This window comes from Ochotona curzoniae, unplaced genomic scaffold (genome assembly GCF_017591425.1).
Source record: "Ochotona curzoniae isolate NIBS_2020 unplaced genomic scaffold, NIBS_Ocur_1.0 contig_3332, whole genome shotgun sequence".
NCBI lineage: Eukaryota > Metazoa > Chordata > Mammalia > Lagomorpha > Ochotonidae > Ochotona > Ochotona curzoniae.
Window position 1 is genome coordinate 2,850,108 of NW_024465816.1, and position 11,694 is coordinate 2,861,801.

The 11,694-nt window shown below is 44.1% G+C and overlaps 1 protein-coding gene across 4 annotated transcripts in view; it reads right to left on the reverse strand.

Annotated features, from left to right (window-relative positions):
- The window catches only part of USPL1 (ubiquitin specific peptidase like 1), a 37,475-nt gene extending 26,244 nt beyond the window's left edge, over positions 1-11,231 (reverse strand). The window contains exons 1-3 of one of the 4 annotated variants that reach the window (XM_040979830.1): positions 11,105-11,231; positions 7,770-7,898; positions 3,566-4,199 (exon numbers count right to left, since the gene is read on the reverse strand). In XM_040979830.1, the coding sequence (XP_040835764.1) occupies positions 3,566-3,887 (322 nt within the window). In that variant the 5' untranslated portion in view covers positions 3,888-4,199; positions 7,770-7,898; positions 11,105-11,231. Of the gene's footprint in view, positions 1-3,565; positions 4,200-7,769; positions 7,899-8,398; positions 9,434-11,104 lie in introns of those variants that run through there. The other 3 variants (XM_040979828.1, XM_040979829.1, XM_040979831.1) reach the window with 3 other exon arrangements.
- Positions 11,232-11,694: the final 463 nt, after the last annotated feature.

Here is an 11,694-nt window from a genome sequence, read left to right on the forward strand (position 1 = left end):
GGTGCCCATATGGGATCCCGGGGGTACAAGGCGAGGACCTTAACCACTGCGCCACCACGCTGGGCCCAATTGGTAGTACTCTTAAGCATCATATTTAAATGTCCTTCTAGGCTTTAATCAGCAACAAATTCAAAAGGTGTGAGAATGTTCATATAATAGCGAACCAATGGTCAATTGTGTGCAAGCAGCATACAGTATCCATGTAAAAGATAACACACCCAATACAGGGGCTTTTTAATATTGATGAAGAAAATGGCTACAATGGCAGAAGAAAGCTCAGTTTGATGTCAATTCTGTCAGAAACAAATATATGAAAATTTAAGTTGAGAAAAAAAACCAAAATATTTAAAAAATTTAATAAAGTGAGGATTCTTTCCTACCAGACAGGAAGATTTATAAAGCTGTGATAATTAAAGTAAGATGGACACAGGGACTACACAGCCACCAAGAGAACACAACTCAGAGTTAGGAGTCAGCCACACACACATACACAACACTAACATAAGAACCAGGTGGCACAGCAGAAACTGGCCAAAAGAACAGCAGCAGAAAAATGGCTTATGCAAATATGAAAATTACTGAATCTATCTCGCACCTTTAACAATATCATTCCAGCTCAATCAAAAATTCCAATTTCAACATGAGAAGGAAAACTTTATGGTTCTGGAATACATACATGCATATGAGAATGATCTTCTGACCCTGGCAAAAGAAAAAAACTCTTCTAAAGATCTACAGGAATTACTAACTCCAGAAAGAAAGGCAAGAACACAAGTCACAAATTCACAGAAGATTCAGCAACAAGGACACACAAAACTCCACATATAAATCAGTAAGCACAGAATGACTCACAGAGCAAACAGGGACAAGACACAAGCAGGCGTTTCATGGGACAGGGAATACGGATTGTCAAAATTCACATGAAGTGTTGAGCAGCCACTTCAAAATCTAAGAAAGGAAGATCAGGATCACAGACTATTTCATTCTACTCAAAAAGCAAAAATCTCAAAGTACAAAAATAACACAGAGGGGCTATGTGAAGGTATCCTACACAGTGCCAATGGGAATACTGACTGGTACAACCACTTCAAAAACCCACTGCCATTGTCCCATAAATCTGAACTCAGAGCCTACAACTGGGAACATCTGTTCCTTATTCCTTGTATTTATCAAGGAAACTTGCACATGTCCCATTAGATTTGCTCAAGAATAATCACAGCAGTATGTATACCAGCAAAAAAGAATCCATCTATTAACAGATAAATACATTAATAGATTCACAAAATGGAAATATTACAATGCAACGGAAGTCAATGACCCTCAACTACAATCTACTTCACAGATCCAGCTATGCGTAAAGAGAACATGAGTTTTTCGTACTGCCGTGAAGATGCTTCTTAAGCCAAGGCACTCCACGTTAGAGTGCCTGGTTTCAGTTCAGCTAAGATTCTAGCTTCCTCATGTGCCCCCTGGGAGGCTGCAGGAGATGGCTCAAGTATCTGAGTTCCTGCCACCCAAAGGGGAGACACAAGTTGAATTCCGTAGGATCCTGTCCTTCAGCCAAACCCAGGCCCAGCTGATGTGGGCATTGGGAGTGAATTAGACAATGGAAGCTTTCAAACCAAAGGGGGGGAGGGGGGAAAGAGGAAAAAAAAAGGGTCTCAGATGACATTCTGAACACCATTTTTTATTGATTAAATAGGCTCTGGTTCCCAGACCTAGCGTTAGCAATTAACAAAGTAATGCTAGTGATTGACAGTTTAGGGTGAAGGCTTGGTCTTTGGGAAGCAACTAGAGTAGATAAGGCTGCCACAATGGCTCTGGGGACACCGGGCTCCCTGTGCCTCTGTGCCTTCTGGCTCATCCAGTGACCCTCCACCAGCTGTCAGCTTCATGGGCTGTACAACACTGCCTTGTCAATCTCAGAGCTGTGAGCCAAAACAAACTTGCTCCTCCCCAAGAAGTTCAAGAATTTTTTAAAAATGAAAAGTTATTATATCGTCTAATAAAGCTCAAGACCAAGTAAATTAGGCAATATAGTTTTGCTGGACACAAGTTAAAAAAAAGCAGGAGTGATACATTCCACAACAGTGATCGCCTTTAAGTGAAGGCAGAGGATGGGACTGCAGTAACAAGCAGATTCTTGGGCTGGCATGTGGGTTCATGAGCAATGTATTTTATGGAAAATAAAACAAAAAGATATATCCCTCATTGTAAGGAAATTTTGGAGAGTGTGGGAATATGGGCAATATTTATTCACTTTAACTTTTCAGCCGATTTTTAAAAAAGATTTATTCTATTATTTATAAGGCAAAATGACAAAGAGGGCAGGGGAGAGATCTTCACTTCGTTAAATAGCCACAGTGGTCAGATCTAAGCCAGGAGCCTGGAATTCTACCCAGATCTCCTATCCAAGTGTCAGGGGCTGAAATCCTTGGGCCATCTTCTGCTTTCCTAGCACATTAACAGTAAACTGGATGGGAAATGGAGCAAATGGGATTCAAACTGGTGCTCTGAGATGCCAACATCCCAGATGGCAGCTTAACCCACTGTGCTGCACTCTCAGCACATTTCAAAGTGCTGAGTTTCAAAGTGCTTAAGTTTTAAACTTAAGACTTTACTTTGATATACTCACTGACCCTATTACCTTGCCATCCAACTGTGTGACAATAAACCACAGTGACAATAAATCACCTCCGCTTGCATTCCCCCTCTCCTTCAGGACAGGGACCACCTGACAGTTCACCTAGACAACTAACTATGATCACGTCAAGAGCTGTCACAAGTCTATCTGAGAACACCTGAGGGGCTGGCTCCAAAAGCACACATAATGTTGTGAATCAAGACCCTGCCCATCTCCGCCCCCCCCCCCGAAACCTGTGCCCTATTTGTAACCTTGGCAGAAAACATCTTGTAGCTTTTGACCAAATCAACTGTTTCTATCAATCGGGGATCCTGTATCTCAGTTACTTGAATTAAGCCCTTTATTCTTTTGTTCTTTCTAAAGGTTTGATTTTCTGAAAGTTATAGAGGGTTGGACAGAGACACATCTTCCATCCTCTGGCTCAATTCCTAGATGGCCATAAGACAGGGGCTAGGCCAAACAAAAGCCAGGAGTTCTTCCCCAGGTTTTCCAAACAGTCGGGCTATTTTCCACTGCTTTTTCTAGGCCATTATTAGCAGGGAGCCAGACCAGAAGTGAAGCAGCCGGGACTCGAACCACTGGCCTAATGGGATGCTGGAGTCCCAGATGGAGGCAGTGGCAGCTTTACCCGCTTGCCATAACTGTGGCCCCACACTTTATTCTTAGATGGAGCGTCCTTCTTTGACCTTGGGTTTTTCTCAGATTAACAAGGTAATACATGAACAGCTGACACTCAGACACTAAGACCCAATCCCAGTCTTTCCCCTTTCTAGTGGAGAGTGTGTTGTGGATATTCATAATAAATCTGGTATTATCTCAAGCTGCATGACGCAATCCCTGACCGCTACCATCTTTTCTAGATACTGAGAGAAACTCAACATCTTTAAAAGTTAAACAGAAATAACACATTGTGGTACCAACCTTTAAGTCCATCCAACTGAGTGTCATACAGAAGCTTATTTGCTTGATTATATTTTGTAAACAAATGCCAGAAAACAGAATCCTCCTTAGGACATAGTTCAGTCACAGCATTCTTTAATCCTTCCAAGTGCACCAAGGCTGAAAGGATACAGTCCAACCAGCAGAGAGCATGAGCATTTTTCCACTGGACATACAAAGTCCGGCCAAATGATACACCCTCGCTTTCTAATGGCATTTCCAGTGGAGATGTGCCGCCTTCATTCTGAGGGGAAGTTTGCCCACTTGCAGAGACATCAACTGTGGCAGGCTCTTCAACAGCCATGCCAACACTCCCAGCTTGCAGAATCTCATTCTGCGCCAAGGAATGAGCTGTCCCAACTGGATGCTGACGAGTACTGTCCCCAGAACACTGTGGTGAGGCTTCATCACACAGTTCTCTGTTAGGTCTGCTGTCCAATGTCTGTCCATCATCAACAATATGATGTCTAGTCTTTTTGGAATCTGCTAGAACAGGTGAATCGGTACAGCTGGTCTCCAAGAGCTTTCTTTTGTGAACCTTATTTGGAGTGTGACAACCTTCTGAATCCGGGGAAATTAAATTATTAAGTGATCTGGAGCCTAAAGGATAGATGCACTAGAAAGAAAAAGTAAAATGATTAAAAAAAGGGAAAAATCCAAAGAAGCTCAAGTTTACAATTTCTGTCATCACAATTTTAGCACCAATTTGGCATGAGAAGACATATTAACTGAGATCTGAAGAAACTAAATAAAGCTATTAAAAACTTTGCCCTCTCAAGAATAATTACTCTTAGAAAATCTAAACAATCAGAATTGTGATCTAGCACAAACAGGAAAATACTCAGAAATCTGAAATAAATTTTAAAATAAAAAATATAAAAAACATTATATGATGAGTGTTATGCTTTGGGAACAAACACACTGTACAATTTTAAGAAATTCTTCACTTTAAAAAAAAAATTTAAACTCATCAAGTAATTCCTATACTTCTTAAATTGTAACACTGAGTATTATTCTACCTGATCATACTGTCACTGTCACTTGTTTCCTTACTGCTTTATGTCAAACTGGCTGACCTTTAATGATCTCCTCAAATCCCACTGCATATTAATATAATTTCAGCCAAATATAAAAAAATATAAATCACTAGAAAGAATGAATTTACCCCTAAGATTGAAAAGTATCACAATATGTGCCGTCACTTAAAATATGCCTGCTTTTATATAACCACGGTGAACCGGTGAACCACTACCTTGGTGGCCGCCAGGGAACACAGAGCCGTTTCTCCTGAGTAATTCGTGCCTGCAGTCAGCCCTCTAGCACACACGACTAGCTCTGAGGAGACTTTAGCAAGCACTGGGGCTCTGGCTTTGTCCTCTTGGAGCCCTCCTTTGGGAGCCTTCCTTAGTACCAACCATCACAACATGAGGAGGCAAATTAGATTTATGAATGACCCTCATGGGAAAGAACTGAGACTCTGGCTGACTGCCTGAGTGGAAAACCCAGCCAGCCTACACCATCTCCCCTTCACGCAGACATTTCAGATGTTCCAGCCAAAGTGGTAGAAAACAACACATTGCCAAGTCAACCCATAACATCTTGAGAAATAATAAGTGAAGCTGCGATATTAGTTATACAACTAAGTTTTGAAGTGATTTGCTTTCGTGATCAACTCTGAATGACAGCGGACGGGTAATTCTCCACACACAAGTAGCACTCCAGTGCACACCAACTGGAAGGCTAATTCAATTCATTTCTGATGCTATCAACCTGGACCAGTGTTAGACCCCAGAACACATACTTCAGAAGCCAATAACAAGTATCAGCCACTTATACTTCAACCAACTAGCTGCAAACTGGCCTTCTGATGATGCCTTCTTGGGTTCTACATGTATTAACTTGCCAGGATGGCTCACAGAATTCAAGCAAACATCTGTTACTGGCTTAGTCTACAGCATACTGTAAAGCAAGGAAGGGGAATCTTTTCACCGAGTCATACACTTATTTATAATTTTATTCATGATCGATACAAAATTACCAACTTGAAAATTAGCCTCCCACAGATCTATTGAATTTCAAGTGCTACACACAGGTTGTCTTGGAAGGATCCAATAATGTTACATCTTGGACTTTCCTACTAGTTACGAAAGACAGAAATGACAAGATATACAAGAGAAGACTAGGGTCAGTGACATGATGCTTCCATGCCTGCTGGATAAACCTCTCCCCAACACCTCTAGCAGCCTATTAACTCACCAAATGTTCAAGTTTTTAAGACGCTTTCAAAAACTTCTCAGGAGTGTCAGTACTGTACACATGCAATTCTGATATCCCATATTGGAGTACTAGTATGACTCCTGGCTGCTCCACTTTTAACTGGGAAGACAGTGGAAAACAGCCCAAATGCTCGAACCCGTGCCATCCGTGTGTTAGTTCAGGCTAGATTTGGGTTCCTGGCATAGGCCTGAGCCAATCCTAGCTGTTACATCCATTCAGAGTGAACTGGTGGATGGAGGATGGATCCATTTCTCTCTTCCCCCACCGCCAAGCCTCTCACTCTTTGCTTTTCAAAAAATTAAACCTAAAAAATTTTCTTAAATAAATTATTTCTAACTCCCAGATGATCTGGCACAGTTGGCCCAAAATGATCAGTTTGAAAAATAAAACACAGTTGGTATTAGATTATAGAAGGACACTGTGACCCTAGAAGGTCAGGGAGCACAGGATTACAACTGACTGGATAATATTTGTATGGGAACAACTGAATGGATGCCATTTGTATGACTGATTGGATAGCCTTTGCATTAGAACAAATGAATGGATATTTTTCGTATAACCGATTGGCTATCATTTGTATGAGAACACTGAGTGGGGGCCATGCATATACCTAAATGGATACCATGTGTATGAGAACACTGGTGGAATATATAAAACAAAAGGAGTTCCAAACAAAGTATAGGGCCCAGCGGCATGGCCTAGCAGCTAAAGTCCTCGCCTTGAATGCGCTGGGAGCCTATATGGGCACCGGTTCTAATCCCGGCAGCTCCACTTCCCATCCAGCTCCCTAATTGCGGCCTGGGGAAACAGTAGAGTTTGGCCCAAAGCCTTGGGACCCTGCACCCACATGGGAGATGCGGAAGAAGTTCCTGGCTCCTGGCTTTGGATTGGCATAGTATCGCCCGTTGCACTCACTTGGGGAGTGAATCATCAAGCGGAAGATCTTCCTCTCTGTCTCTCCTCCTCTCTGTATATCTGACTTTCCAACAAATAAATAAATCTTAAAAAAAAAAGTATAGAAACAGTTGATGAGTTTTGTTGATAAGCTCAATACCTCCTCCCTTATCCCCTACTGTAGGAAGACACTGTGAGCCTGGAAGGTCAGCGTTTACAGTTCATTGGACAGTATTTGCATGACAACAACCAAATGGCTACCTTTGGTATAAACAGCATGTAAATGAGAACACCTGGTGGGATATACAAAACAAAAGGAATTCCAATCAAGAGAGGGAAACAGTACGGACTCTCAGTGTATACAGTCTGATGCCCCTAATAAACTTCGGCTTTGACCATCAGTCAGGGTCCACCCGTGTTGTTATCGGCTCCGTGCACCAAGTCCATCGCTGCGGGACAGCGACACCCTATGACCCTCAGTCTATAAAGTCTGTCTATAAATTCTGATGCCAATAATAAACTTCGGCTATTGACCAGCAGTCAGTAGTCCACGTGTGTTATCTCCATGCAGGACAGCGATAATAGATATTTTTATCAGGTATAATTTGAAAAACACCAATACCAGACATGTCCATAAGTAGAAAACAGAAATTTCTTTAAAGGATTGATTATTTTTGATAAAGCAGGGTGACACTCCCCAAATTGCCACAACATCTCAGTCTGGGCCAGAAGGGCGTCAGGAGCCAGGAACTCTAGCAGGGTCTCTCACATGGGCAGAGAGGCCCAAGCACTTGAGCCATCCCCTCTTGCCTTCCAAAGCACATCAGCAGGAAGCTGCACTGGAAGAGGAGCAGCTGGGATGCAAACCAGCACTCCGATATGGGATGACCAACACCACAGGCAGTCCACTGTGCCTCAAGGCCAGCTCTAGAATCAATGAGTAAAATGTAAACAATGAAGACAAACAAAAGGCAAAAAGCAAAACCTTACACTCTCTGCACGATTAATACTTTACCTGCAAATCTTCACACAAAAAGATAGACTCTTGAAAACTAATTCGGTAAATCTTCAAGGCTTTTAACTTTCCCTTCTCTTTACAAGCAGGACAATAACCATCTGATGAAATGCTTGATGGATTATAATTCTAAAAGAGAAAGAAAACAAATTAAAATATAGATATTCCTGTAAGAAGTTAAACTGAAAGGCAACCAGAGAAAAATCAACAATTTTCAGCTAGAAATGTCCTGGCAAGATATTTAAATATGGTAAGTAAAATGACTGCACATCATGCTTTAAATATAGCTAGTATTCCAAAACGAACATGCTAGTTTTAAATTTCAGGTATTAAGAATCACATCGATTTCATTTCGAAGATTAAGGTAACATCAATTGCCAGGGAAAAATTATGTTCCATATTTTCAAATAGTAATCTATCAAGTATATATTTTATTTCTATTGTCACTTATCATTAAAAGAGAGGTAAACACATTATAATAACAATCTTTCGCCATTTTGTAAGATTTCCGTGGAAGGCAAATTTTCTTAGAATCTAATCCATAAAATGAAAACTAAATTTAATCTCAAAAATAGAAGAGTGGAAAAAAAAAACAACTTTGCACTGAGGCAAAAAATAAGTTCACTAACTTTTCCCAAATACCCCACCATGTGGAGTGAAGATATCCCTATATCAGCCCCTGGTCCAATCATTGGCAAACCATTTCCAATCTTCGGAGAATCCGTCATTCCGAGTCATTGGCTAATTTATGTCACTTGAGACATGTCAATACCACTAAGGATTTTTCAATGATCCCTGGAAAAAAAAAAGTCAATACACAATTAAATAAAAATCCTGTTTACTCTCAAAATGAGCTAAACTCTAAGATATATACATACACATACAAAGCACATTGTGAGAGCTCTTTATCCTAAGACAAACACATTCTACAGTTGTGATCCTGAAACAACAAAAATTCATTCACTAATTTAAAAAATGAGCAGCTGGGTGTGGGGGAGGGCAAAGGCTAAATTAAAAAGTTGTGGCAGCAGCAACTACTATTTGCAGCAAAGTGTATTTGCTAGGGTTTGAAAACCTATGTTTTTTTTTAAGAGTCCACGCACAATTTACAAGAAATATGCCTACATCATAGTAGGAACCCAGTCACTGTGTACTTAACAGGGAAAAAAGCACCAAGAAACCACATCTATACATTCCGTCTATTTTCAAACAGAAAAAAATACTTTGCCAGTTGAGAACTTACTTTTAAGAATCATCAGTAAAATATTACCCTGTATTATTTGTAAATGATCTGTACCAGACAGAACAAAAACAAACACTGCTCTAGCTCCAGTTACCTATGGGACAAGCTTGTTCTGAGCCTAACTTGGACCTAGTGCCACTCGCCACTCAGAATAACTGAAACTACTGACGGCGAAGTGACAGCAGTGAACTATACAGCCTAGGGGAAAAGAGGCAACAGAAAGCAGTTTAAACCCCGATTTAAAACACAGCAAAGCCAGATGCAGGAGACCTGCGAGGTGAATTACCGCTAGCACCGCTATTATAGAAGTGACTTCAAGCCACGTGTAAGCATCTGTGATTCTGCTCCCACCTCCTGCGAATCAGTGGTTTACAAGCTGCACACACCTCTCCAGCCAAGCAGTCATTTAAAAAGAAAAAAAGCCTCTGAAAGTGCCGGTGAATCTCTTTCCTACTCCTGAAGTAACCATAAGCAGGGTTTCCCAGCTGCCGCACTAGACCCACTGGACTGGACCGTTCTCTGGTGTGAGGAGCTGTCCTGTGGCATCACTGAGCCTTCCGCATAAACGCGACAACCCAAAACGTCACAATGCCAATGTCTCCTGGGAGACGGAAAAAAAAAATCACCCTACAGAGAAACACTGATGTTAACTGTTCTTTTTAAGCTCCTCACAGACTACACTAGCTTGAATACTCTTGTCAATTTCTACTCATAATCTCTGCACAAAAGGAAACCGTGGAGGAAGCAAATTGCCAGGGTTCCACAAAGGTTCAAAGTATGGGCTTTGGAACCTTCAAAGATGAGTCCAGAAATCTATGTGTAAAACTGGTTGTTGAATGAATTACGAGCGTTAAGCCAAGCCAGATACTTAACACAATACATTGCGGTAGTTCTTTGCTGTTTAATCTTCACCTTGAACAAAGTGGTTCTGATCAAACTCTCCTTTTGCATGAGGAGTCTGGGGAACTTTCTCAGATGGGTCTATTACAAAACTGCAACGTTAAAGAGAGCTTTCAAATCAGCTCTATCGATTCCATCGTCAAACACGCCAACGGGAAAAGCTGGGACTGGATTCCTGAACACAAAGAATCCCCTGTTGCTGGAAACCTTCACTTTAAAAACGACCAGATACAGACGCTCCAGGCCTTCTTTCAAATGTAATAGTTTCTTAAGATACAAAATCCTACAGTGCGTGCGTGCGTGAGGCAACCTACTCTCCCCCCTCCCTGCCTCCACCTTCATCGCTTCAAATTCAGCCGGCTCCTCCCCCCTGCCACAGTAGAAAGTTTGCACTTTCCCTTTCACATTTCTCTGGTAGTGAAAGTCACCAAATTCTCTGGACGGTTCTCCACCAGCAACTCAAAACGTCCATCTCTCCTTCCATTCCAACCCCGCTCTTTGCCGCTGTCAAGTCGGTGCTTCCGTAAACCAACCAGCCCCTCCATGGCTGCTTATAAAGCCGTCCCAGCAGCTCAACGCGACCTAACCATGCTACTGTGACCTAAAAGCTCCACGTGCTGACAACCAGCCCAGCTTCCCAGGGTTGCCTTTTTTCTCTGCTCCACTTCACAAACCTCAGCATCCAACACAGTCTTCGCAGAACTCATCGGGGAGGCCCGGTTGCAAATTACCAAACTGCAGGACAGTGAGTGAGACCAACGCCCCCATGACACCCCCGGCCCAGAGATTCGCGCCGGGCGGCCCGTTAAACCCTAATAGGGCAGCCCTGCCTGCAATCCGGGTGTAGGAACGGGCAGGGGGTCTTAGATCGAAGGCGAGACCACACCAGACACACGAGGAGGTGACCTGCGGCGCCCCGCACCGTCCGAGACCAGAACTCGACCCAGGTCGAGTTTCCAAACTCGCCTGGGGTAGTCTGAGACGCCCACTCCGCGCTCCCTGGGGCACGGAAACAAACTCTGGTTTCTCTTCAGTGTTTACCTCTCTGAGCCCCAAACGGACGTGAAACTCTCTAACTCCATTGCTTCATCGGGATTTCAAGCCGTGGCCCCAGCCCAGCCTCCATCAACCCCGTTCACTCCCTGACCCCCCAGTCCGACAGCGAAACGGAACCATCCTACCGCTCCCGTACCTGTGCCGGGCACGCCCCTAGTTCGTTCCGGGACGGTGCACACTCCCGTTCCAGCCTTGAGCTTCCCCCGACCGGGCGGCAACGTCCAACCCGCGTTCCTGGGACCGCTACTGCCCCGACTGCGCCGCCGCTAGGAAACAGCTTCCGGCTTAGCGTCCGTCGCCCAAGAAGGTCCCCCTTCCTGCAGCGCCACGCGCGCGCGGGCTCTGAAAGCACGCCGCGTGGCGGGGAAGGCTAGCGCGAGAGCACTTCCGGCCGGCCGGGCGCAGTTCCCGCGGCGGCGAGCAGAGGGGGCGGGGCCGGGAGCGGCCGAGCCCGGCCTGTGGGAGGGGCGGAAGGAGGGAGGGAGCAGGCGACATTTCTGGAAACTGCTGGAAAAAAACGCTCGAGCGGCGGAGGTGACGCCGGCGGCCTGGGGGGGTGGGGCGTGATTAAAACTAGTGCGCGGCCGGCTGCGGAGGGATTACGCTGAGGGCCGGGCCGCCCGGTGGCCGCTGGTTCGCGAGCCCGCTGCGCCGAGGGGACCCCGGGTTGGGCTGAGGTCGGGAAGGCGGAGCTGCCATGGAGCCCGTGTGGGCCTCGGCCGCTGG